This window comes from Bubalus bubalis, chromosome 5 (genome assembly GCF_019923935.1).
Source record: "Bubalus bubalis isolate 160015118507 breed Murrah chromosome 5, NDDB_SH_1, whole genome shotgun sequence".
NCBI classification, from domain to species: Eukaryota; Metazoa; Chordata; class Mammalia; order Artiodactyla; family Bovidae; genus Bubalus; species Bubalus bubalis.
Window position 1 is genome coordinate 28,645,466 of NC_059161.1, and position 25,788 is coordinate 28,671,253.

Consider the following 25,788-nt stretch of genomic DNA (forward strand, 5'->3'; position numbering starts at 1 on the left):
CTTGACTCCACCCCTACTTTTACCCACCAGTAGCCTCTGGCACAGCCTAGCACTTTCCTGGCTTTTGTGACGGAGTCTATTTCTGTTAGTCTTTTTCTGCCAGGCCCAGAAAACGCACTTGCAGAGAGGGACTGGAGGAGAGAGCAGGGCAGAAACGCACTGTGGTTCAGCACGAGCTCTCCATCAGGCAAGGCATGGCCTCCATCTGCCCTGCTATGAAACCCCTCTCTGCACCAGAGCTGCCACTTCCTGGTGGGGACGAGGCGGTGGGGCAGAGGGGAGGTCCCCTCCTGGCTACAGGAAGCCCCAGGGGTCCCAGAAGCCTCTCCCGCACCTGTGCGCAAGGTTATTGGGCAGCTGCTATGTGCATGACTCAACCTGGGCTCCTGGGGAATTCAGGTGTAGTAGGGCTGCAGGTGATAACCATTGGGCCTGTGACTATATGAGTTTAAAAGTATCAACGGGCCCTCACCAAAAACCTGCATTTCCTCCCAAACACCCTACCCCCTCGCTCATCTGCTCTGAACAAACGACTCAAGCTTTTTCAACTTAAACCCCATCAGGGGGCACAGAACCTGCCATGCCCCCTGACTTCCCACCTGTGCCCAAGGAAGAAGAACCTAGTGCTAATGATGAATCAAGTGGGAATATATATGATTAACTTTATAAGAGGACGCTGATGTGTTCAGTTGTGGCTGACTTTTTGCAACCCCTGGACTGTAGCCCACCAGGCTCCTCTGTCCATGGAATTTTCTAGGCAAGAATACTGGAGTGGGTTTCCACTTCCTTCTCCTATTACAAGAGAACAGGCTCATAATTTTATAATATAAAAGAATGCCCTATAAGCTTAAAAATAACTTAGGGGTTTGATCTTGACCCAATGTTAGAAGTTGTTGAAATATCGAAGTCATAGCACATCACCAGGGAAGTGTCACTGTATAGAGAGACTGAGGGGATGTATCCTGATGCCAGCTGGTGGATGGAGAACCCACATCTGAGCCACAACTGTGTGGTGCCTTAAAGCCCAGTTACCAAAAAATACGCAGATATGAACACCTGCACTCTACCTCCCCAACAAACTGAATCCACAAGAAAATTATCCCAAGAGGATTAATCTCTAAGAAGCAAGAATAGCAGCAACTAAAAACCTTGACCTTTCCTTCTTGAAAATGGCAGGACTTCTAGTCCCTAGCATGTCCCAAGGGGGAGCCTTTGACATTGTCAGAGCATCAGCCATGCTTCCGAATCAGAGTCCCTGGGAAACGCTGGCTGACTGCTTGTTTGCATTTCTGAGTTTCAGGCTTTGGAAATCTTTGTTTTCTTAATGGGTTACCAGGCACTAGCAGTTAATTCGGAGAAGGCAATGGCACCCCACTCCAGTACTCTTGCCTGGAAACTCCCATGGATGGAGGAGCCTAGTGGGCTGCAGTCCATGGGGTCCATAAGAGTCGGACACGACTGAGCGACTTCACTTTCACTTTTCACTTTCATGCATTGGAGAAGGAAATGGCAACCCACTCCAGTGTTCTTGCCTGGAGAATCCCAGGGACGGGGGAGCCTGGTGGGCTGCCGTCTATGGGGTCTCACAGAGTCGGACACGACTGAAGCGAATTAGCAACAGCAGCAGCAGTTAATTGCACCTAAACAAGAGAATCTAAGATTGCATGTCTTGCTCCATCTGGAGGACCCTTGCAAGCCACCGGTGGGGCTGGGCCAGGCCAGGTCAGGCCTGGGTAATCAATTGCTCTAGCTCTGGACTAGCATCTGATTTCAAGCTATTCAATTAACTTGTGAGCCTCAGTGTTCTCACCTGTGAAGTTGGTGTAACAACCCTTTCCTCGTGGGCTCAGAAATGCCAGCTGATTGTGTTTTGGAGCCTGGAAAGCACTGGCCTCATGACCTGTGTTCCCCAGGATTTGAATGTATATAAGTTCAACCAGAGATAGGAAAGGCTTCCCTGATAGCTCAGATGGTAAAGAATCTGCCTGCAATGCAGGAGACTTGGGTTTGATCCCTGGGTCAGGAAGAACCCCTGCAAAAGAGTTGGACACGAGTTAGTGACTAAACAACAGCAGGCAGACTCGCTCCTGATGGTTTAGCCACGGAAGACCCTGTGGCTCATGTGGGATCTCCATGAGTGTGAAGAAGTGATGTGAGGGACCTCTCTAGTGGTCTAGTAGTTAAGACCTCGCATTTCCAGTGCAGGGGGTGTAGGCTCAATCCCTGGTCGGGGACCTAAGATCCCATATGCCACAGGGCACGGTCAAAAAAAAAAAAAAAAAAAATAGTGAGGTGAGGTGAGCTGGGCACAGGGCCAGGTGAGTCAGAACCTTTCTCTGAGCATCTCCTTTGCTCGGAAAGAAGCTGAGTCAGTGAGCAGCATCTGCAGAGGCAGAGAAGCCCCCCCAGAGTGGCTGAGAAATTCCAGGCTCAGGTGTTCGTCTTGCTGCTGGCCCAGGTGTAGACAGAGGAGCCAAGTCTAATGCCACAGGGCCCTGGCGTGGGAAGAGAAGTGCACACACCACCCTGGCAGACACCTGGCCCAGCTGCCCTGCCCCCGACCAGCTCTGAGCTGCCTAATTGCTTTCCCTGGGACAGGCCAGCGGGGCTGAAGTCACATCCAAACGGACCCTACACCTGCCAAGGAGCACCAGCTTCTTTCCTTGTTAGGAGGCAGATGTTTCTGGGGGTGGCATGGAGCCCGTGATAAGGAGGACCCGGGCCAGGGAGGGGAGAAGGCCGACTCTGTCAGCTGTCACCACGGGGACCAGCGCTCTGGTGACAGAAGAGGAAGCTCTCTGCAAGGCAGGGGAATCTGAGGGCTGTCTGCAAACCGAGGGTCAGAGAGCGCATCTCGGGATGGTGAATCATTCACAGGGCCCCTCCATCTCCTCACGCATGTTTAAGAAATACAAATTCACTTTAGTGACAGCCTGAACCAGCAGAATTGATCAAAACTAAGCCATTGGCGGGGGGGGGGGGGGGGGGGGGGCGGTACTTCCCTGGCGGCTCAGACAGTAAAGAATCTTCCTGCAATGCGAGAGCCCTGGGTTCAATCCCTGAGTTGGGAAGATCCCCTGGAAGAGGGCATGGACACCCACTCCAGTATTCTTGCCTGGAGAATCCCCATGGACAGAGGAGCCTGGCGGGCTACAGTCCACGGAGTCGCAAAGAGCTACACACAACTGAGCAACTAAGCACGCGCACACACAAGCCATTGGGGAGAGGAGTCGAGGAAAGCCAGGTTTTGGAGCCAGATCTTTGGGTTTGAGTCCAGAGCTGGCACTCAGCTGTGTGACCCTAAGCCAGTCCCCCAGTTCCTCTGAACCTGTTTCTCCCTCTGTAAAATGGAAATCAGACTGCCTACCTCACAGGGCTGTTGCAAAGATGGACTCAGAAGTGGGTAAAAGCATCTAGCATATGGCAGAGCTCGACTTTCCTCATCTGTAGCATGGGCCTCTGGGAACCTGTGTCCACCTTTCGGGTGAGGACACAGTCCATTCACAGCCAGGTGTCATGAAGCACCAGGCAGCCAGTCCTGATGGGGAGGCGAGTGGAGTGACCGCTGCTGTCTGCTCTGAGGGTCTCCACAGCGGCATCTGAGTGACAATGATAAGGACCCACCTCTGTGAGCACCCTCATGGCCAGCCCTGTGCTGGGCTCACACCTGCCCCCTCCCATCGAATCTAAAGGAAGCAGTCATGCCGGGCTGCAGTGCTTCCAAAGCTCCTGGTTTTTCATGAAAGCCAAAAATGTCATGTGATACACCCCAATTCTTTAATATCAGCATCTATTTTTCTTTTACGTTTAGTGTCCTTGGTGCGTGCTCAATTGTGTCCAACTGTTTGCAACCCCATGAACTGCAGTCCACCAGGCTCCTCTGTCCATGGGATTTTATAGGCGAGAATACTGGAGTGGGTTGCCATTTCCTCCTCCAGGGAATCTTCTCAACCCAGGGAGCAGACCGAGTCTCTCACATCTCCTGCATCGGCAGACGGGTTCTTTACCACTAGCACCACCTGGGTATCCTTTGAAAGTGAAAAGTGAAAGTCGCTCAGTAGTGTCTGACTCTTTGTGACCCCATGGACTATACAGTCCATGGAATTCTCCAGGCCAGAATACTGGAGTGGGTAGCCTTTCCCTTCTCCAGGGGATCTTCACAAACCAGGGATCAAACCCAGGTCTCCCACACTGCAGACAGATTCTTTTACCAGCTGAGCCACAAGGGAAGCCCAAGAATACTGCAGTGGGTAGCCTATCCCTTCTTCAGCCGATCTTCCTGACCCAGGATCCGAACCAGGGTTTCCTATTGAGCTATGAGGGTATCCTTTTGGGGGAAAAAAATTCCATGACCCCAATATATCTCCAGACCACTGGCTCCACCACCTCCCATCTGGACTCTCTGTAGGCTGGTCCAGTGTTGATGGTCCTTGTCTTTCCCCCTGGCCAGAGAGTCCTGGGCCTCCCTGGTCATAGATCCCCATTTCATTGGCCCATATCCTCCTTCACCAGAGGGCCTTCCTGCCCATCTCTCCCTGGGCCACCAGGCAGCGGGGGGACCACTCATTTCTGACCCCAAGAAGTGTCCCCAGGGCTTGGGGTGTTTGGGGGAGTAGCAGGGGAGCTACCCTCAGAAGCCTGGAATCAGCACAGGAATCCTGAGGCCCTGGAGGCCAAATATGGCTGGCAGGACTTGGGGTCAGAGCACCTGCAGCCTGAGTGCCCAGCCAGACCACGAGACCATTTCTCATGGGCTTGGCCAGGCTCATGGGACTCGGAGATGGCGAGGGTGTCGGGGAGTGCTCCACCTGCAGGTGAAGGTGCTGATGAGCCTCACAGAAGGGTCACTCCTTGCTCTCCCGGAAATCCTAGCAGGATGCACAGTCATCAAAGTGGACACAGCCGTAACCCAGAGGCCCAGGGATATGGAGACGGGTCAGGCTGAGGACTGAGGCCAAAGACCGGCTTCTGGGGTTGGTGGGGGTGGGGTGTATGGGCAGTGATGGAAGCTGGGAGAGGAAAGTACTATATGACTTGCTGACTTTCACTGAGGGCCTGCCATGGAGGCACTTCATATACACTCACTATGTCATTCAACAAACACTGGGTGACCACTGTCTATGTGCCAGGCCTAGGGCTAAGGGCTGAGGATGCAGACGCAAACAATGCGATAACACAAATCATTCTAACATCAGATCAGATCAGATCAGTCACTCAGTCGTGTCCGACTATTTGCGACCCCATGAATCGCAGCACGCCAGGCCTCCCTGTCCATCACCAACTCCCGGAGTTCACTGAGACTCACGTCCATCGAGTCAGTGATGCCATCCAGCCATCTCATCCTCTGCCGTCCCCTTCTCCTCCTGCCCCCAATCCCTCCCAGCATCAGGGTCTTTTCCAATGAGTCAACTCTTCGCATGAGGTGGCCAAAGTATTGGAATTTCAGCTTCAGCATCATTCCTTCCAAAGAAATCCCAGGGCTGATCTCCTTCAGAATGGACTGGTTGGATCTCCTTGCAGTCCAAGGGACTCTCAAGAGTCTTCTCCAACACCACAGTTCAAAAGCATCAATTCTTTGGCGCTCAGCCTTCTTCACAGTCCAACTCTCACATCCATACATGACCACAGGAAAAAACCATAGCCTTGACTAGACGAACCTTTGTTGGCAAAGTCACGCCCAAAATCATATGAAGTGTGTGTTACTGTCAACCTTACAGATGAGGAAACCGGGGCTCCAAGGGGCCACATAAACAGCCCAAGGAGACGTAGTCAGCAATGGAACAAGGCTAAGAATTGGTGTCCAGCAGACTATTTCCCTACACCATTTTCCAAGCAGATATGAGTGAATCTGATAAAACCATGAGCCTTTAGAACAATTATAGTCCTAGAGGGAGGCAGAGAAGGGCTGTCACAATTAAAGGAGTTCATCTAAAAGCAGGGAGAGGCTCACTTCCCCAAGTGGGTGGAAACTTCTTAGGATTCTCTGCCTTGTGCCAAGGCTCCAGCTAAACATACTGATGGGCTTGAACGGGGTGTCAGTCCACAGTGAGCATGGTGGCCACCAGCCCTGGATACAGATACCCCCAGGAATCATGTTTCAGGATGCATGAGGAATGGTCATGACCAGCATCAGTTTTCTCCTTGACATTTCCTGTAGCATCTTAAGTTGCAAGAAGGCCCCCAAAATGAACCTTACCAAAGCACTCTTTATTTTGAAAGAAATTAAACAGATACTATATAGCTCAGTTGGTAAAGAATCTACCTGCAGTGCAGGAGACCCGGGTTCGATTCCTGGGTTGGCAGGATCCCCTGGAGAAGGAAATGGCAACCCACTCCAGTATTCTTGCCTGGAAAATTCCACGGACAGAGGATTCTGGCAGGCTATAGTCCTCAGGATCATAAGAGTCAAACACAAATTAGCAACTAAACCACCACTCTTAAATGTCTTTGCCATTCCTATTGGCCTTGGGGCAAGAAATATGGCTGCTCACCACTGGGGCAAGAAATTTCCAGGAGGCAATCGCAAGGCATTTTGAGGAGGTGGCGGGGTGGGGAGTGGTGTGGAAAGGTGCATTATTCAATGAGGATGATCCCAAAGGAGGTATCAGCTCCAAATGCCACACCCAAGCCAGAGGTTCATGGATCTGACTCAGCGGTGGTCCCCCATCCCAGCAAGCAAATGGGTGGGCCAAAGCAATAATCACTATCCATGGGGGTCATGGAAGCAGGCTGAGCAGAGAGGTCCTGAGGCCTGAAAGGGAGATGGGTCAGTGAAGGGAAGACGCAGATCCATTAGGGGTCCTCAGACCACACAGCTATCCATCACTCTCCAAGTATCCACTGCCCCCAGCTTTGCCTCCAAGAACCGCACAGACGCAAACTTGCACCGTCCCTACATGGACACGTGGATAGGAACCCTCTTCCTGCCCATGGCCTCTGCTCAAAGAGCCCCTTCACTTTCCACAGAATTCACCGTTAAGGCCCAACCGCCCATACAGAAGTTGGCCAGGAAGGCAGGTTGGAAAAAAGGATTAACTGTGGGAATACATGCAGAGGCCAGCAGCCAGCTGGTGAAAGCAAAAAAGAGGAGAGAAGCCCTTTTGTCTTCTGAGCTGGCCCACACCCTACGGAGTATGCAGAATAAACCTGCTTTCACTCCACTTCGGCTCGCTAGTGAATTCTTTCCTGCATGAAGCTAAGGCCCCTCACTTGGTGGCCCGCCCCAGGGACTCACCTGAGACCTGGGATATGACCATCCTCTCGAGTCTCCTTTTCCTGCAACAGTAGTATCATGGTCATTTCCTGGAGCAGAACACAGGAGACAGGTGTTTCAGGAAACTCAGAGTGGCCTGCCCTGTTGTAGTGATCAATTCTTTGAAGGTCTAGCAAGTCTAACTTCCACTTTTAGGGTTTCAGGAAAAGGGTACTTCTGGTTCTCAGAGATGTCAAATCAGGAAGGTGGGAGGGAAGAAAAAAAAAAAGGTGGGGTGGGAGACACCAGTTGCAGGTTAGACTCTAAGAAGGACTTCTCTCCCAAATGTGAGCGCTCCTCAGCATGACAACAGGCTAGCAAGGAAGAAAAAGAACATTCTGGTACATGTTTTTTTTTTTTTAAAGCATATAGCAGTTGTCATTGGATCATAGTACATTTGCCTTCCTCGGACCTCTTCTGAGCACCTTCCTCCAAAGTAAAATTGGGAAATACTTGCCTAGCACATACCTGGGAATTGAGTGTAGGCGATGGCACCCCACTCCAGTACTCTTGTCTGGAGAATCCCATGGATGGAGGAGCCTGGTGGGCTGCAGTCCATGGGGTCGCTGAGAGTCAGACACAACTGAGCAACTTCACTTTCACCTTTCATTTTCATGCATTGGAGAAGGAAATGGCAACCCACTCCAGTGTTCTTGCCTAGAGAATCCCAGGGATGGCGGAGCCTGGTGGGCTGCCGTCTATGGGGTCGCACAGAGTCGGACACGACTGAAAGTGACTTAGCAGTAGCAGCAACATACCCGGGAAATGAGTGTAGAGCGGGGTGGAGCCTTGTCAACTCAACAGGTGCCCTGCTGTCTGGGAAAGTTCTTGGGATGTGGGGAGGAGGGGCTGGCAGGAAGCGTGGCTGGAGGAGGGTGTCCTCCAAGGCGGGGGACAGGGGACTTGTGGGGCTGGAGACACTGAGCATAGCTTACATCCTTGCTGGGCAGCAGCATCACAAATGAGGGGGAAGGGAAGTATTTGATTTTTTTTTAAGCAGAAAGTAGTTGTCAGGGGTGAGAGCAGAGCTCTGGGATTTCTCAGGGTGCCTCATGGGTTAGTGTATTTGAAGGGACACTTGGGGGGAAAGGGCTATCAGCTCTTAGCTCAGGGCCTCCAAAGGCCTGCTTGGCTCTGGGGTCGGGGTGTTGGGGGCGGCCCACTCGGGCTCCTGCCATCATTCTAGCAGCTGCACAGTTAGTGATTCGATGCCATTTAGACCACACTGTGTGGTCCTAGCAGCCCAGGCTCAGGAGGCCTGACCATTGCACCTACTATTTCATAGGAGCTGTGACCGAGGGCTTGGGGAAAGCATCTCCATCCAATGCAGCGGCCGTTATCAGGCCATAAAACATCACTACTTCACATTATAATACAGTGTTTAAAAAAAGAGAATTCAGCGTTTGGCTTGAAAAGTGCTGACAGGGGCTCCCCCATTACTGCCCAAGGGCAGGGAGTTTTAACTGGAGTCAGCTGTCTGAGCAGGGCTGGCCCAAGCACGGGAGGGACCCAGGGTGGAAGGCTGGGGGCGCTGGCAGCAGCCACGCCACGTGCTCACTGGCCTCTGGTGGGTGGAGGCCAGGGACGGTGCTGAACACAGGACAACCCCTATGGCAAAGAATGGTCTAGTCTCAAATGTCATTTAATACTGCCAAGGTTATCTAGACAAATGGTGCTGATGAACATATTTGCAGGGCAGGAATAGAAACACGGATATAGAGAAAACAGACGTGTGGACACAGCAGGGGAAGGAGAGGCTGGGACAAATCGACAGTAGCATTGCCACATCGGAGAAGGCAATGGCACCCCACTCCAGTACTCTTGCCTGGAAAATCCCATGGACGGAGGAGCCTGGTAGACTGCAGTCCATGGGGTCGCTGAGGGTCGGACACGACTGAGCGACTTCACTTTCACTTTTCACTTTCATGCATTGGAGAAGGAAATGGCAACCCACTCCAGTGTTCTTGCCTGGAGAATCCCAGGGACGGGGGAGCTTGGTGGGCTGCCGTCTATGGGGTCGCACAGAGTCGGACACGACTGAAGCGACTTAGTAGCAGCAGCAGCAGCATTGCCACATATATACTGCTGCAGCTGCCACTGTTTAGTTGCTAAGTCGTGTCTGACTCTTTGTGACCCCATGCCCTGTAGCCCATCAGGCTCCTCTGTCCATGGGATTTCCCAGACAAGAATAGGGGGTGTGGGTTGCCATTTCCTTCTCCAGGGGATCTCCTGACTTACAGATCATATCATCGTCTCCTGCGTGGCAGGCCGGGTTTTTGTTTTGTTTTTACCACTGAGCCACCTGGGAAGCCCCATATATACACCATGCTATGCTAAGTCACTTCAGTCGTGTCCGACTCTGTGCGACCCCATAGACGGCAGCCTACCAGGCTCCTCTGTCCATGGATTTTCCAGGCAAGAGTACTGGAGTGGGGTGCCATCTTGTGTAAGATAGAAAGCTAGTGGGACGCTGCTACAGGGATCTCAGCTTGGTGCTCTGTGATGACCTAGAGGGGTGGATCTCGGGGTGGGAGGGAGGCTCACGAGGGAGGGAATATATGTATACTTACAGCTGATTCTTGTTGATATATGGCAGAAACCAGTCCAACATCATAAAGTGATTATCCCTCAATTAAAAATAAAGAAAAAAATGTTGTTAAAATACTGCCAAGGTTGAGAGTTCCTGAGACCATGTGTACATTTAAAGAACTACAAGCATCTTAAGGTGGCCTCGAGGGGGTGGGGCTGGCAGAAGGTCAGTCAGAAAGGGAGACCTGCTCCCTCCCTCCTCACCTCCCGCCCTTCCTGCCTTCTTTTAACCAATATGTACAGAGCTCCTTCCGTTTCAGGCAGCTGAGCTCACAGAGCTTCAAAAACTGATTTCCAACCCATGTCCAGTGGCATCATGTGGGCAACTGAAATTGGCCACAGTGGGCATATTTACATCACAGAGATGGGCAAACATGTGCTATAAACCAAAGCGCTTTTTAAAAATATGAGAGCTGCTTGTTACACATTTACCAGCACAACACTAACTTGGGCCCTTACTAGGAACCAGGGATACCCAGGGAGCAGACCGGGCTCAGCTCCTGTCCTTGTGGAGTTGATATCTAGTGGGAAGTCAGACACTCTTCAAACAATTCAGTTCAGTTCAGTAGTTCAGTCATGTCCAACTCTTTGTGACCCCATGAATTGCAGCACGCCAGGCCTCCCTGTCCATCACCAACTCCCGGAATTTACCCAAACTCATGTCCATTGAGTCGGTGATGCCATCCGGCCATCTCATCCTCTGTTGTCCCCTTCTTCTTCTGCCCCCAATCCCTCCCAGCATCAGGGTCTTTTCCAATGAGTCAACTCTTCGCATAAGGTGGCCAAAGTATTGGAGTTTCAGCTTCAGCATCAGTCCTTCCAATGAACACCCAGGACTGATCTCCTTTAGGATGGACTGGTTGTATTTCCTTCAAACAATTACATAACTGTTAATGAACTTCAGCTCTGAGAAGTGTAGGCTCAGTGTCTGGGATAATGAGAGCTTGTGTGAGCATAAGTGTGGGCCGGGAGCCATGGAGGGGGTGTGTGTTTCAGGGGGTGACTGGCCTAGGCTAGGTGACCTGGAAGAGGTAACATTTAAATAGGGCCCTGACGGCTTTGTAGGAGTTCAGGCAGATTAGACAACAACAGATCACCTTTAGGGCAGAGAGGGCAGCAGGCACAGCCAGTTAGGGATGAGGACTAGGAGAGGCAGGACTGAGGAAGTATTCCTTAAAAGCCCAGGGAGGGGTGAGAGACTGAGGAGAAGCTGATCAAGTTGGCAAGGGTGGACCACACAGAGCGCTGTTATGTAAGGAACTTGGGTTTTATCCAGGCAGCTGGTGAAGGGTGTTGAGCAGAAGAGATCCCTGGGTAGATTCAAATTAAAAACAAAATTATATTGTTCCCTCCTTTCCTATAGCTTTGGGGTTTACCGCCGCTAATGGCATTAAGCATCACCATGAACCAGGCCTGGGTAATAAAGAGATGGATAGGTTTGCCCACTGATTTAGGGATTTCCTTTGGGCAGGGCAGGTGAACAGACCCATGCACGTGGTGCCAGCAGAACATGAAGAGTTCTGGGTGGACAGTGCCCATCGCAGGAGGGATGTCCACTTGGGCAGTGAGGGGAAAGGCAGACTCTGAAGGACCTCCATCTACAAAACCACTAAATCTGAAACAAAACAAATATGTATTGTAACACATCACCGGCCTCATCAACAGTAAGGAAAATTCCTGAGGCACTTCCATCCGAAAACAAAAGGCCGTGATCTAATACCAGGACCAGAGCAGAGAGTGATAACCAAACACAAACACTGGGGCTTGTCCTAAGGACAGATGCTGACATCAGGACCAGTGACAGGGGAGTAAGCCTCTTTGCTATTCAGTCGCTAAGTCTCGTCCAGTGCTTTGTGACCCCATGGACTGCAGCACGCCAAGCTCCTCTGTCCTCCACTAACTCCTGGAATTTGCTCAAATTTATGTCCATGGAGTCAGTGATGCTATCTAACCATCTCGTCCTCTGTGGCCCCCTTCTTCCTTGGGATGTGGCAAAATGAAGCATCAGAACATGCAACTCTTATCCTCCTAGGGCCTCTGACAGGGAGTGAAGTGGTCCCTGCTCCCAGGTGTCATCCCCACTCCCTATCTCATCCCCGCCCCAGCAGAAGCAATGTCTATCCTCTCTGGAGGAAAACATTGCTATTTAGAAGCCAGAGATTCCCATAAGATCAAATATGAGTTCATGCATGAGAGTCAGCAGAAAGATTAATAAACAGCAATCTGGACCCTCTAAGCCCTTTCAGACACAGTAATTATCAACACCAAATACATGGTAATGTGCAGGCAATATTTAAGATTAAATACTTTAGGATATTTAAGGAAATCTAAAAAATCATAGACCTGAACAAACAACATGAGACTATCTGGGAAGACCAGGCAAAGTTAAAAGAGAACCAAATATAAATTTTAGAAATTTAAAAATATATATAGTTGGTAACATTAAAAAAAAAAGGATGGACTCAACAGCAGACTAAATAGCTGAAGAGAGACTATTAAACATGGAAAATAAGTCTAAAGAAATTACCCAAATGCAATACAGAGAGAGAAGTTGATGAAACCCATAAAGGAGAAATCTGGTCTGTAGCAATAGCCACCAGCCACATACAGCCATGTAAACTTATATTTGAATCAATTAAAATTAAGTTTATAAGTCAGTTCCCCAGTTGCACTAGCCACATGTTAAGTGCTCATAGCCACATGTGGTTGACAGCTGTCATACTGGACAGTGTACATGGCAGGCAGACCTCAAAGATGTCATGGATTGGGTTCCAGACCATCATAGTAAAGTGAATACCACAATAAAGCAAGTCACATGAATTTTTTGGTTTCCCAGTGCATATAAAAGTTATGCTTACATTGTACTGTTTCCTATTAACTGTGCAATACCATTCTGTCTAAAAAAAAAAAACAGTGTATATACCTTAATTTATAAATACTTCATTGCTAAAAAATGCTAACCATCATCTGAGCCTTCAGCAAGTGGTAATCTTTTTGCAATAGTAACATCAAGGATCACTGAGCATAACAAATGTAATAATGAAAATGTTCGAAATATCAAGGGAATTGCCAAAATTTGACAGAGATATGAAGTGAGAAAATGTTGGAAAAATGGTGCCAATAGACTTGCTTGACACAGGATTGCCACAATCCTTCAATTTGCAAAAAATGCAATATTTGTAAAGTGTAATAAGGCAAGATATGCCTATATGCAACATTTCCATCATCAGAGAAAGTTCTGTTGGACAGACTAGGTTGTAAGACAGGGAAGAAAGTCCAATCCCAGAAGGAGAGCAAACAGAATGGAGAAGAGAAAGAAGTAATGGTTGAGGGATTTCCTTAGAGGTCCAGTGGTTAAGACTTCACCTTCCAATACCAGTAGCGTAGGTTCAATCCCTTGTTGGGGAACTAAGATCCCACATGCCTTGCAGCCAAAAAAAAAAAAAGAAAGCAATATTATAACAAATTCAATAAAGACTTTAAAAATGGTCTTTAAAAAAGAACTGTAATAGTCTGTAAAAAGACTCTAAAAATGGTCTTTTTTACAATAAAACAAATCATAAAAAAATAATGGTTGAGAATATTCAAAAACGAACCCACTGATGCAGGAAACACAATTTACATAAACCAGGATGGATGAAAAGAAATCCACATCTAGCCACATCATAGTGAAACTGAACAAAAAAGACAAAGAGAAAATCTGAAGAGTAGCTAACAAAAGAACAATCAAACTGGAGCTGACTTCTCTTTAGCAAAAAGGAGACAGATAGTCGAGTAATGTCTTCCAAGTGCAAAGGAAAAAACTGTCAATCTAAAACTGTGTACCCAGCAGAACTCTTTAGTAACAAGGGTGACATATAGACTTTTTTCATATAAACAAAAGTCGTAAGAGCTTACCAACAAAAAACTCTTTATGGAGGAACTTTTAAAACATGCTCTTCATAAATATGAATATAACTCTTCCTAGAAGTGAGGTCTGAGACATAAGAAGGAATGATGAACAAAGAAACTGGTAAGCATGTAGGTAAATTATTTTAAGCAAATATTACCAATACAAATTAATCATGATGACAGCGTCTAAAGTGTGTGTGTGTGTGTGTGTGTGTGTGTGCGCTCGGTCATGTCTGATTCTTTGAGACCCCATGGACTGTAGCCTGCCAGGCACCTTTGTCCATGGGATTTTCCAGGCAAGAATTCTGGAGTAGGGTGCCACTCCCTTCTCCAAGGGATCTTCCTGACCCAGGGATTGAACCCAAGCCTCTTGGTCTGCACTTGCAGGCAGATTCTTTACCACTAGTGCCACCTGGGAAACCCATAATGTCTAAATTAGAGTTGTTCTTGTTTGTTTGTTTTTTTTAAGAATGGAATTAAAATATTGGACATGGTAGTATAAGTCAGGAAGAATGATCAGAATTAATATATTTTTTAATAACTCTTACTATTTAGGAGAAGGCAGTAAGATATTGATCAATCCTAGGCTTTATTATAAAGTTAAATATACACAGTATTTTAGAAGGTTCTAGAACATCCATATACATCAGAATCTCCTGGAGGCCTGTTAAAACACGGATCACTGGCTCCCACCCTCAGAATTTCTGTTCCAGGAGATCTGGGGTGGGTTTCTAGATTTTTCGTTTCTAACAAATTCCCAGGTGTTGCTGCCACAACTGGCCCAGGCACCACACTTCAAGAACGACTGAACCCAAAACAGTAGTTTTGGAAATAGGGTGCTTAACTTCCAAACCAACAGAGGGGTGTAAAATGAAATGAGAAAACAAAAGTTTTCCATCCAGACCAGCTTTGCCCAGTAAAAATATAATGTCAACCACATTAACATTATGTGGTTTTAGATTTTTCTGGTTCAGTTCAGTTCAGTTGCTCAGTCGTGTCTGACTCTTTGCAACCTCATGAATCGCAGCATGCCTGGCCTCCCTGTCCATCACCAACTCCCGGAGTTCACCCAAACTCACATCCATCGAGTCGGTGATGCCATCCAGCCATCTCATCCTCTGTCGTCCCCTTCTCCTTCTGCCCCCAATCCCTCCCAGCATCAGAGTCTTTTCCAATGAGTTAACTCTTCGCATGAGGTGGCCGAAGTATTGGAGTTTCAGCTTTAGCATCAGTCCTTCCAAAGAACACCCAGGGCTGATCTCCTTTAGGATGGACTGGTTGGATCTCCTTGCAGTCCAAGGGACTCTCAAGAGTCTTCTCCAACACCACAGTTCAAAAGCATCAATTCTTCAGCACTCAGCTTTCTTTACAGTCCAACTCTCACATCCATACATGACCACTGGAAAAACCACAGCCTTGACTAGACGGACCTTTGTTGGCAAAGTAATGTCTCTGCTTTTCAATATGCTATCTAGGTTGGTCATAACTTTCCTTCCAAGGAGTAAGCATCTTTTAATTTCATGGCTGCAGTCACCATCTGCAGTGATTTTGGAGCCCAAAAAAATAGAGTCTGACACTGTTTCCACTGTTTCCCCATCTATTTCCCATGAACTGATGGGACCAGATGCCATGATCTTAGTTTTCTGAATGTTGAGCTTTAAGCCAACTTTTTCACTCTCCTCTTTCACTTTCATCAAGAGACTTTTTAGTTCCTCTTCACTTTCTGCCATAAGATAGATATGTTAAAAAAGTAAAAAGAAACTGGTAAAATGAGTCTTCGTAATGTATTTTATTGAACTCAATATACCCCAAATATTATCATTTCAATATGTGATCAATTTTTAAAAGTATTAATGAGACACTTTATTTATTTATTTTTTTTTTGGTATAAAGTCTTCAAAATTCAGGGTGTATTTTACACTATCAACACTTCTCAATGTGGACTGACCACCCTGCGGGTACCCAACGGCCACACATGGTTTGTGGCTACAGCCCTGGACAGAGCGGGTCTAGGCTGTAAGGGACGAGAGCCTGCAGAGGACAGAGGCCACACAGTCACTGAGTGCCCACAATATGCCAGACTCCAGGGTGAGCACTTTGTCCACATCAAATATCATCTCCTTTCGTCCCCACATAGGCCTGTGAGATTAGCGTTAGTATCACCCCAGATGGGGAATAGCAAGGCTGAGAAAACTTAGAACATTTCCCCAGGATCATCTGGCTGGCAAGTAGCAGAGCTGGGCTTAAAAGCCAGGTCTCTCATAGTCAATTGCCAACGTCGGAACCTCAGGGTTTCTATACAGGATTTTCTGTAACAGTTCAGTTCAGTTCAGTTCAGTTGCTCAGTCGTGTCCAACTTTGTGACCCCGTGAACCACAGCATGCCAGGCCTCCCTGTCCATCACCAACTCCCAGAGTCCACCCAAACCCATGTCCATTGAGTCAATGATGCCATCCAACCATCTCATCCTCTGTTGTCTCCTTCTCCTACTGCCCTCAATCTTTCCCAGCATCAGGGTCTTTTCCAATGAGTCAGCTCTTCGCATCAGGTGGCCAAAGTATTGGGGTTTCAGCCTCAACATCAGTCCTACCAATGAACACCCAGGCCAGATAGTAAATATCTTAGCCTTTTGGGACCAATCTGTCACAACCATTCAGCTCTGCTCTGGTAACAAGACAGCATGCATGCATGCTCAATCATGTCCAACTCTTTGCAACCCCGTGGACTGTAGCCCACCAGGCTCCTCTGTTCATGGGATTATCCACGCAAGAATACTAGAATGAGTTGCCATTTCCTCCTCCAGGGGATCTTCCCAACCCAGGGACTGAACCTGTGTCTCCTGCATCGGCAGGTGGATTCTTTACCACTGAGCCACCTGGGAAGCCCCAGTAGGACAGCAGCCTTAGACAATGTGTAAACAAATGAGCGTGGCTCTGTCCCAATAGCATTTCATGTAGGGAAGCAGGTAGAGGGCAGGGTCTGGCCTTTGGGCTGTAGTCTGCAACCCCTGTGCTAGGCTAACACAACTGGGCCTCTAGAGGCCCAGGTTCAGGGAGACCTCAATGACTAATTGCTGATGTTCTGTGGTATGTGTATGTGTACGGAGTGCTTGGAAGGATGAGACCCTCTCTTTCCAGAACCACCATGGCCCTCCCAATGTTCAGAAGGATCCAGAATGGCTATGTTTTGGTGGCACCTCCTCAGACTCTGCCAGAGGCTCGGCCAGCCCCTCTAACTCTGTAGCCTCCGCTTAGCTCCTGGCTATAAACATGAGTTACTCCCATTCTCAGGGCTGAGGCAGAGGGGAAATAAAGGCCAGGATTGATGGAATCCCAGACATAAAATCTGGCACCATAATGCCTGCATTTTGGAAATTGCCTTTAATTAATGGTTTATGGCCACAAAGGTTCCCTCCCCCCACCCTTCATCCTTCTGTAGCATCTTCTCCCTGGTGATCAGTCCTGGGGATGGGAACAGGGAGGGGGTGAAAGAGGAGGGCTAGTGAATAGCTGGTTTTTCAGAAACCAAAATGTGTGGTTTTGCTTATATGAACCCAGCTTGGCCTCTGGCATTCCTCAAGCCTGGACTCCATAAATAATGTGAATTGAAAAGCCAGCTCCCTGCACAGGCCTGAGGCTTGTTATCTACAGAATTGCCCACACACACGCACAAAAACACATCAAGCTCAGGAAAATACACACTTACAAGTGTGTATACACACACATATACATACACACACACCGGAAATTTGCTTTTTTATTTTTTTGGTCCACTTATCAGTCTCTCCTTCTTCCTGTTTATCTTGCTGTCTTTGTGTTCCGTGGCACTATTTCTTTCCTGAAGTTCTGCTCTTTGAGTCTCTCTTCCGTTCTCTCTCCTGTCTTTCCCCTTCCCATGCCCTTTGATCTCCCCTACTTGGGGACACGTAGCCAAGCTACACAAACACACCCCCAGCTGCCCACCTTGGCAGAGAATCCACAAATCCTCCCCTCCCATCACAGACACCCCTGCCCCTCCCACCTGGACCAGGCTTGACTCTAACCAGGACAATGAACTTCTGCTCAGGTGCAAGAAGTTCAATTAGGTTCCCTCCCTAAGCACCTGAGCTGAACTCAAACCACATTTCATCCCAGGAATACAAGGGGATGGAGGCAACTCTGCCAAATTCTAGGTGTAGCCAAAAAAATTGCCCAAACCCCAGGGTAGAGGCTCTTTATTACCAATAATAGCCACCTTGACTAAGTGTCTACTATGGCTTCATATTCAGAATATATAATAGTCATGTTAACCTAAGAGGTAGATATTCTTATTATTCTCATTTTATAGGTGGGAAAACTGAGGCTTCAAGAAGTAAAGGAATTTGCTTAAAGCCAAAGTCTGTTAAACTCCAAAGCCTAGTCTCTTCCCACATGCTCAGTCACTTCAGTCTTGTCTGACTTATTGCGACTCTGTGGATTGTAGCCCTCCAGGCTCCTCAGTCCATGGGATTTCCTAGGCAAGAATACTGGAGTGGGTTGTCATGCCCTCCTCCAGGGGACCTTCTTGACCCAGGGATTGAACCCACGTCTCCTGTGTCTCCTGCATTGCAGGTGGATTCTTTACCCCTGAGCCACTGGGGAAGCCTCAGTCTCTTCCCACAGGGCTGGTCCAAAGAGACAACATGGGTTGCGTCTTGGGATCTGGGATTACCAGACTCAGCCACATATGGTCTCTCATCTCCCCAGAAACATGTAACAGAGACATGACTCCAATATGGGAATAAGGCAGAGGTTCTCAAGTCTAGCCAACAGGCGGACACACTGTTCGGATGCCAGTGGTCAGCAGCTGTACACCCAACCAGAGAGGCTTCCCTGCCAGTCAAGCCTGTCCTTGGGGGCCCAGCTCTAGCAGTGGAGGGAGGGGAACACCTAGGCTGAGGCCCCTAGCCAGGCAAGGACTTGGAGCCTCCCAGGCAGGGCTGCAGAGGCAGCTGCTGTTTCTGCATTCCCTGGCGCCATGGCAACAAGAGTGCTCAAATTGGTGACCCACAGAGTCTGTACCATCTGCTGTTTTCGGGGCTGGGGGTTGCAGGGTCACCTTCTGTCTGCCTGAGAAAGGAAATATAGTAATGTGGCAATGACCTCTCACCCTTGTCTGTGCAGTGTAGAAAGGCCCCTTCAGCCCCACTGTCACTGAGTCCGCAGAGCAGCCCAGGGGTGGAGGCAGGCAGCAGAGAGCAGTATCACGACAATGTGCAGAGAAGGACACTGAGGCACGAGGCACCATCTCTGCCCACCCTGTGTTAGGTCGTTCTGCCTGGCACCCTGCTGGACCAGCCCGGCATCTTTCAGGCCAGGTGGCTGTGGGCCCCGAAGGGCTCTTAGCTGGGTAGTTAGGTGTTGGGAAGAAAGGTTTCGGTGGAGCTGGGACGAGGCAGGTGGGTATGGTCACCAAGCTGCAGTTCCCCAAGAGTCGTCCAAGGCATTTCAATGGAGGGAGGCAAGTGACTGAGGGAAAGGGCTTCATACAAACTCAGTGACTTGAAGAAGTAAGGTCTTTAGTCTGTGGGGTTTTTTTTTTTTTTTCAATTTCAAAAATAATATAGCCAATGCAGAAAACTTGGAAAACAGAAAAATATGCACACACATTCTGGCACACTCACAAGTTCATGACACACACACACACATGTTCACACACAAATATCATCCCTTTCCAGAGATAAAGACTTTTAGCATTTAACCATCTAATACAATGTAATATATGACATATATGTATATATTATATAGATACAATTATTAGGATTCCCTGGTGGTTCAGACGGTAAAGAATCTGCCTGCCATGCAGGAAACCTGGGTTCAGTCCCTGTGTACAGAAGATCCCCTGGAGATGGGAATGGCAACCCACTCCAGTATTCTTGCCTGGAGAATTCCAGGGACAGAGAAGCCTGGCAGGCTACAATCCATGGGGCTGCAAAAAGTCAGACACGACTCAGCGACTAACACATGTATTATATGCACATTATATATATTATCATACATATTTTAGCATGGTTGGGATTATGTTGTACCTGCTATCTTGTACTGTGCTTTTTCATTTTGCAATAGATTGTGCACATTTTCTCATATAAAATATATTCCCATGACAGGTTTTTCAATGAACTGCCTATATGCTGACATACAAATGAAGTATCATTCATTCAGATTAAACTTTCATCCATAACCATTTATACTGCTTCCTAGTTTTTAAATGTTTCTATTTTTTTCATTATAAATTTATATATGTTTATTATGGAACTTTAATGATACTTAGAGGTACAGCAGGAGGGAAATAACCTCATACAAACTCAGTAACTGTAACACTTTTGTGCTTTTCACACCGATTGTTTTACTATTTGTCTGATTTTATGGCTATGTAATTTTTACCTTGTTATAATGGTGTATAATATACAATATAGGGTCCTTTCAAATCAGGCTTATTTTTTAATATTTGTCATTTCTCACAGTATTGAGTTTATCCATTTGGGTTTTCACTTAACCATGCTTTGGAAAAAGATTCTTTTCCCTTCTCTGTTAACTCCTCACCACCTGAACTTGGTATATTTATCAAGTGTTGATGCAGCTGACTGTGGATTGAGGAATGGGGCTGAAAAATGCTGGTAGAAAGACATTTTTGCCTGTGAGGGCCACTCCGGAAACACATTTCAGTGTGTACAGGAATAGAGCTGGTGCTCCATTTATCCTAAAAATATGAATCACCCAGTTGCCCAAAAATGACTGTCTCTGTGTTGTGTACAGTAGTGAAAAATGAGGGATGACCAGGCCCACCGACAGGAGGCAGGTGAAATAGATTGTGAAGCATCCATTCCACGAATCCTGTGTGGTCAAAAGATATTACAGGTCACTGCTGAGAAGGAGGCATGTCCTCCATGGTGTAAATGAGAACAGCATACTACAAAACAGGATGGACCATGTAAATGTGGGCATCTGTGTGTGTTTGTAAGAGTGGGCATTTTTTGTGTTGCTTTTTTTTTCCCCCCCCAGTGGCTATAATACTGTTTATTTTTTATGAGGATATGTAGTCAGATTAAGCACAGATTAATAATGCCAGTTTGTTCTTTTCAAAGCAAAGCAAAAGCCCTGTAGACTTTTTATTTATTTATTTACTTTTTAATTGGAGGAAGTGTAGGCATCTGTGGATCTCAAAGAATATTTAACTAAATACCAGCAGCTGCTATCTCCGGGTAGCGTGGGTTTGGGGGTGATTCTCTGTTTTATTTTTATTCTTTCTTGGATTTTTAATTCTTTAAATTTTTTTCCTTTTAGAGGGCATAGGTTACTAGTGTATTGGGGGAGGGGCAGCATAACAAAACAAAAGCCATTTTGATTCTGAAAAGAAGAACCGTATAGGGTGGGGAAGACATGGGGGGGGTTACTCAGAGGGGGCAGCCTGCCCCCTGCCTGCCCCTCACCCCACTCCCCAGCACGGCCCTGTGTGCTTGTGTGTTGCAGACTCCGACAGCCAGTGCAGCCCCACGCGGCAGAGCCTCAGCCTGTCGGAGGGCGAGGAGCAAATGGACCGGCTGCAGCAGGTGGAGCTGGTCAGGACCACGCCCATGTCCCACTGGAAGGCGGGTACCGTCCAGGCCTGGCTAGAGGTAGTCATGGCCATGCCCATGTACGTCAAGGCCTGCGCGGAGAACGTCAAGAGTGGGAAGGTAGGACCCCCGTGGGGATTCTCCCCTCACCCCACCCCACACACCAGAGTTACAGGAGCTGGCTGAACCGGATTCATGCTCCAGTGACTCCAGTAAATCACTGTCTCTCCAACAAGGTTCATAGCTCTTCTGATCCTCAGCTCCTCATCTTTAAAATAGGACTAATTTTCCCTTATCTGGCTGGAGGGAGGCAGGGCTGGACTTGAGCACCTTTTCAGTCCATTCGGGGATTCCACCGCCTCCCGTAGCAGCAGCCCTCTGGCGAGGCGCCTGCAGAGCTCTTCCCATTGCTCTGCCCGGAACGCCGGGAGGGATTCCTTGGGTCCCCGCTCCCACGCCTCCCTTCGGCGCTCAATCCCCACCTCCCGGGCGCAGGTGCTGCTGAGCCTGAGCGACGAAGACCTGGAGCTTGGCCTAGGCGTGTGTAGCTCGCTACACCGGCGCAAGCTCCGGCTGGCCATCGAGGACTACCGCGACGCCGAGGCAGGCAGGAGGTAAGCCGGCGCCCTGGCCCGGGGGAGTTGAGAGATGAGCCGCCAGAGACCGCCTCAGGGTCACACGGGTGATGGGGCGGGCGCTGTGGGTGGGGCCAGGTGAGGAGTGCCAGGTCCTGGGACGCCACTGGGCGGCGCTCTGGGTGGGCCCTTCCTGTAGAGCCCCTCCCTGTAGAAAGCTGGAGAACAAACTCAGTGCAGCTCCAAGAGCCCTAGGATCGTTCCAGTGCGGGAGTCGGGGGTCTTCAGGCGCAACCCAGAACTCCTCTAGACTCCGAGGGTAGGCCAGTCCTGGTGGACCTGGGAAATTTGGCCAAGATGTTTGTTCTGCCTACTCCCACCTCAAAGCCCAGCTCTTAACATTCCAAGTAAGAGACAGCCTACAGGCTGCTGCTGCTGCTGCTGCTAAGTCGCTTCAGTCGTGTCCGACTCTGTGCGACCCCATAGACGGCAGCCCACCAGGCGCCCCGGTCCCTGGGATTCTCCAGGCAAGAATACTGGAGTAGGTTGCCATTTCCTTCTCCAATGCATGAAAGTGAAAAGTAAAAGTGAAGTCGCTCAGTCGTGTCCGACTCCCAGCGACCCCATGGACTGCAGCCTACCAGGCTCCTCCATCCATGGGATTTTCCAGGCAAGAGTCCTGGAGTGGGGTGCCATTGCCTTCTCCGAGGACGAAAAGAAATGGACCTGATTTGGGGCCAGGTTCAAGGGGGTGTTTGAGGGCCCGGAGGGAAGGGGCGTCCATCAGCAAGCACACCTGGGAAGGGCTGACCATCCGCCCATCAAGTGTGTCCCCAGCGAGGCCGTCCTCCCGTCCCCAGCTCCTGCCGGCCTCTCTTCTGACCTTTGTGAGCAGGACTTATTGGGGAGCCCCTCATTCACCAAGCAGCTCCAGGGAAAAGGAAAGGAGCCCCCTACCCAGTCCTCAGCGTGCAGAAGGGGAAGAAAACTAGCTGGTAAATCTGACACTTTCTGTTTTGCATAATTATCTCCTTCACTGGTTTCCCCATCATTTTTGTGCAGTTAATTAATCAAACCTGGTGGTGTGTGCTATTATTTGCAGAAGCAGCTTTGTGGATTAAAAATAAGAAGGGGCTGGGGGTAGGAAGGCAGGCTGGTTTAAAAGCCGGAAAAGCAAATTGCTGGGTGTCCTGGAGAATGATTCCGAGGTGGCAGGAAAAAAGAGATGAGACGGGATCTGAAACTCAGACAGTAATTCCCAGGAAAGCCAAGTAAGAAGGTCATGGCCCTTATCAGAATGTCTGGACCTTCCTAAAGGACATGGTGGGGAGGGGTGGAGGAGTGGGGAGATTGGGGGGCAGGGAGGAGGGAAGGGCAGGGCAGAGCTTGCGGTTCCGCTGAGCTTCCCCTCCTGAGTGTCCCACAAGCACCTCACATCCACCATAGACCCTTACCCAGTGTCTGCCCCCACTCCCCAAAAGCTTACCACTCTGGGTCACCCAAGCTGGAAACCCCACCCCCACCCCACCCCCTTCCATTCCCAGCACAGTCACTGTTACTTGAGCAGGGTGGTGCTGCCTGCCTCAGCCTTCAAAATTCAGGATCGCTGCCCAAGTTCCCCCCAAATCCAGTTGACCCCTGAGAGCCTCCCAGAGCCAGAAAAGGGTTGGAGTCAACTCATCAGCCAGATGTTAGTAGATTTTAAACATGTCTAAGAGCCCTAAGCGGAGAAGGCAATGGCACCCCACTCCAGTACTCTTGCCTGGAAAATCCCATGGATGGAGGAACCTGGTAGGCTGCAGTCCATGGGGTCACGAAGAGTCAGACACGACTGAGCGACTTCACCTTCACTTTTCACTTTCATGCATTGGAGAAGGAAATGGCAACCCACTCCGGTGTTCTTGCCGGGAGAATCCCAGGGACAGAGGAGCCTGGTGAGCCGCCGTCTGTGGGGTCACATAGAGTAGGACACGATTGAAGCGACTTAGCAGCAGCAGCAGCCACTATTCTTTCTGGAACACTGAATTCATCCTAGACCCTGTGCTAAGGTCTTTACCCTCTCTTACCTCTTTTAGTCCTGGAGGCAAGCAAGAGTAGCCCCATTTTATAGAGGAGGAAATTGGGGTGCAATGTCTCAGATCTAAGGGTGATGGAGCCAGAAAGGCCTCATATTTTTTATGCTGAATAATGACTCAGATGACTTCAAAAATCTGTGCCCAGACTCACATTTCAAGATCTGACCTGTTTCCTGTTTGGGGAGCATCAGTGTCAAATTTTATAAAATGTTTGAATTACTTTTAAAGTCATCCTGTTTTATTCACCTTCAGCACTTACAGTAGCTCATATCAACAGCTGGGCAAGTGTTGCCAAGCTGAGGCCCCATGGGGACAACTTTAATGAAAAGAGAACTGTTTGGAAGGGCAGGCGTGCATTAATTACCAGCATGCAGCTGGATATTGCTGATTATAAATGGACCTCTCAAATAGGTTAAGCAAGGTGCCTCCTCCAACCCTGCGCACCACATCCCGATGCACCACTGATTTGCCGAGCAGACCCTTCCTTCAGAGAGAAAAGAAGTCTTCTAGTCCCTATCAAAGCCCCAACAGCATATGATTCAGAGGCCACAAACTTCAGCCCCTTCCCTGGGCAAGAAACCAACAGCTGGGCCTGGCAAGGGTCCCTCTAAAGGGATGAGGCTGCAGCGGGTCACTCAAGCACCTTACCATCTTCAAAGGGAGCTTGTTTTGGCCAGAAGATTCCAGCTTGGGAGCTAGGTTTCGGGGACCCTCCTGGAAGACTGGAGCTGTCCCGCCCCCCCTTGCCTGGCCTTACTGTCTTCCTTGCGTGCACATTTATGTGCATGCGGCCACGTCAGTCATATCTGACTCTGTGCGACCCTATGGACTCTAGCCCACCAGGCTCCTCTGTCCATGGGATTTTCCAGGCAAGAATACTGGAGTGGATTGCCGTGCCCTCCTCCAGGGGATCTTCCTGACCCAGGGATTGAACCTGCATCTCTTATTCTAACCTGTGTTGGCAGGTGGCTTCTTTATCACTAGTGCCACCTGGGAAGCCCACTGGACTCTAAATCAGAAGCTCTGGGGCATTTGCCAGGTGGAGAGCCACATGCACCACCCCCAGTCCTGCCGTCCCGAAACTGATGGTCCAGTGGGCCACTGGCCTGCTGAGCAGCGATTACCCAGCATGACAGTGCAAGGGCTCCACAGAGACTGTGGGCACCAGGAAGGGTCCTGACCTAGCACAGGGGTCCTGAGGCTTTAGGGAGAACTGCATCTCAGCAGAGTCTCGCAGGAGTTAAGCAGGGGAAGAGGGTGGGATGGGAGGCCTGGAGGTGGGGAGGTCCTGGCTCTTTGGGGGCAGATTCAGAGGTTCTGGGAGGCTGAGGGGCAAGAGGAGGGGAGCAAAGCCAGGAGCCCACCTTCCTGCTCTCAGTCCGTCATCCGATGAAGTGTCTGCTGCTATGCATGCAGCATCAGACTGACTCAGCCTGGAGAACACAGTCCCTGTGCTCAGATAATTCATTTGTAAAGTTCCATGTATGATGGAACTCTGAAGGGAATTCTTAAGAGGCAGAGCAAACAGGTCAGGGAGCAAGCTCAGACAGCACACAGCCAGCCTCTGCAACATGGGAGCTGATGCCTAGGAGGGGAGGAGAGGGCCCAGGCGAGACTGGAAGAAAATGGGTGCCTGGGAGGCAGAGACCCCCACCATCTGAGGGCAAACTCAGTGCATCCCGGAAGTGCTCCCAGCTCCAGCCCGGTGGGAGGGGGAGCCTGCACCCTGTGAGGTCACCCCGAGGACTTCTGATTTTATCTCTGCAAAGGGGTGCCATGGGAGAGTTTCTTTGTTTTATTTAAATCTATTGTTCTTTTTTGCTCTTTTATGGA

General features: G+C 49.2%; 1 protein-coding gene across 4 annotated transcripts in view; it reads left to right on the forward strand.

Moving 5' to 3' along the window:
- Positions 1–25,788, forward strand: part of KAZN (kazrin, periplakin interacting protein) — a 1,366,410-nt gene that overhangs the window by 1,317,065 nt on the left and 23,557 nt on the right. For all 4 annotated transcript variants that reach the window (XM_025287229.3, XM_044942850.1, XM_025287231.2 and 1 more), the window contains 2 exons: positions 21,220–21,425; positions 21,801–21,919. In XM_025287229.3, the coding sequence (XP_025143014.2) occupies positions 21,220–21,425; positions 21,801–21,919 (325 nt within the window). The remainder of the gene's footprint in view (positions 1–21,219; positions 21,426–21,800; positions 21,920–25,788) is intronic.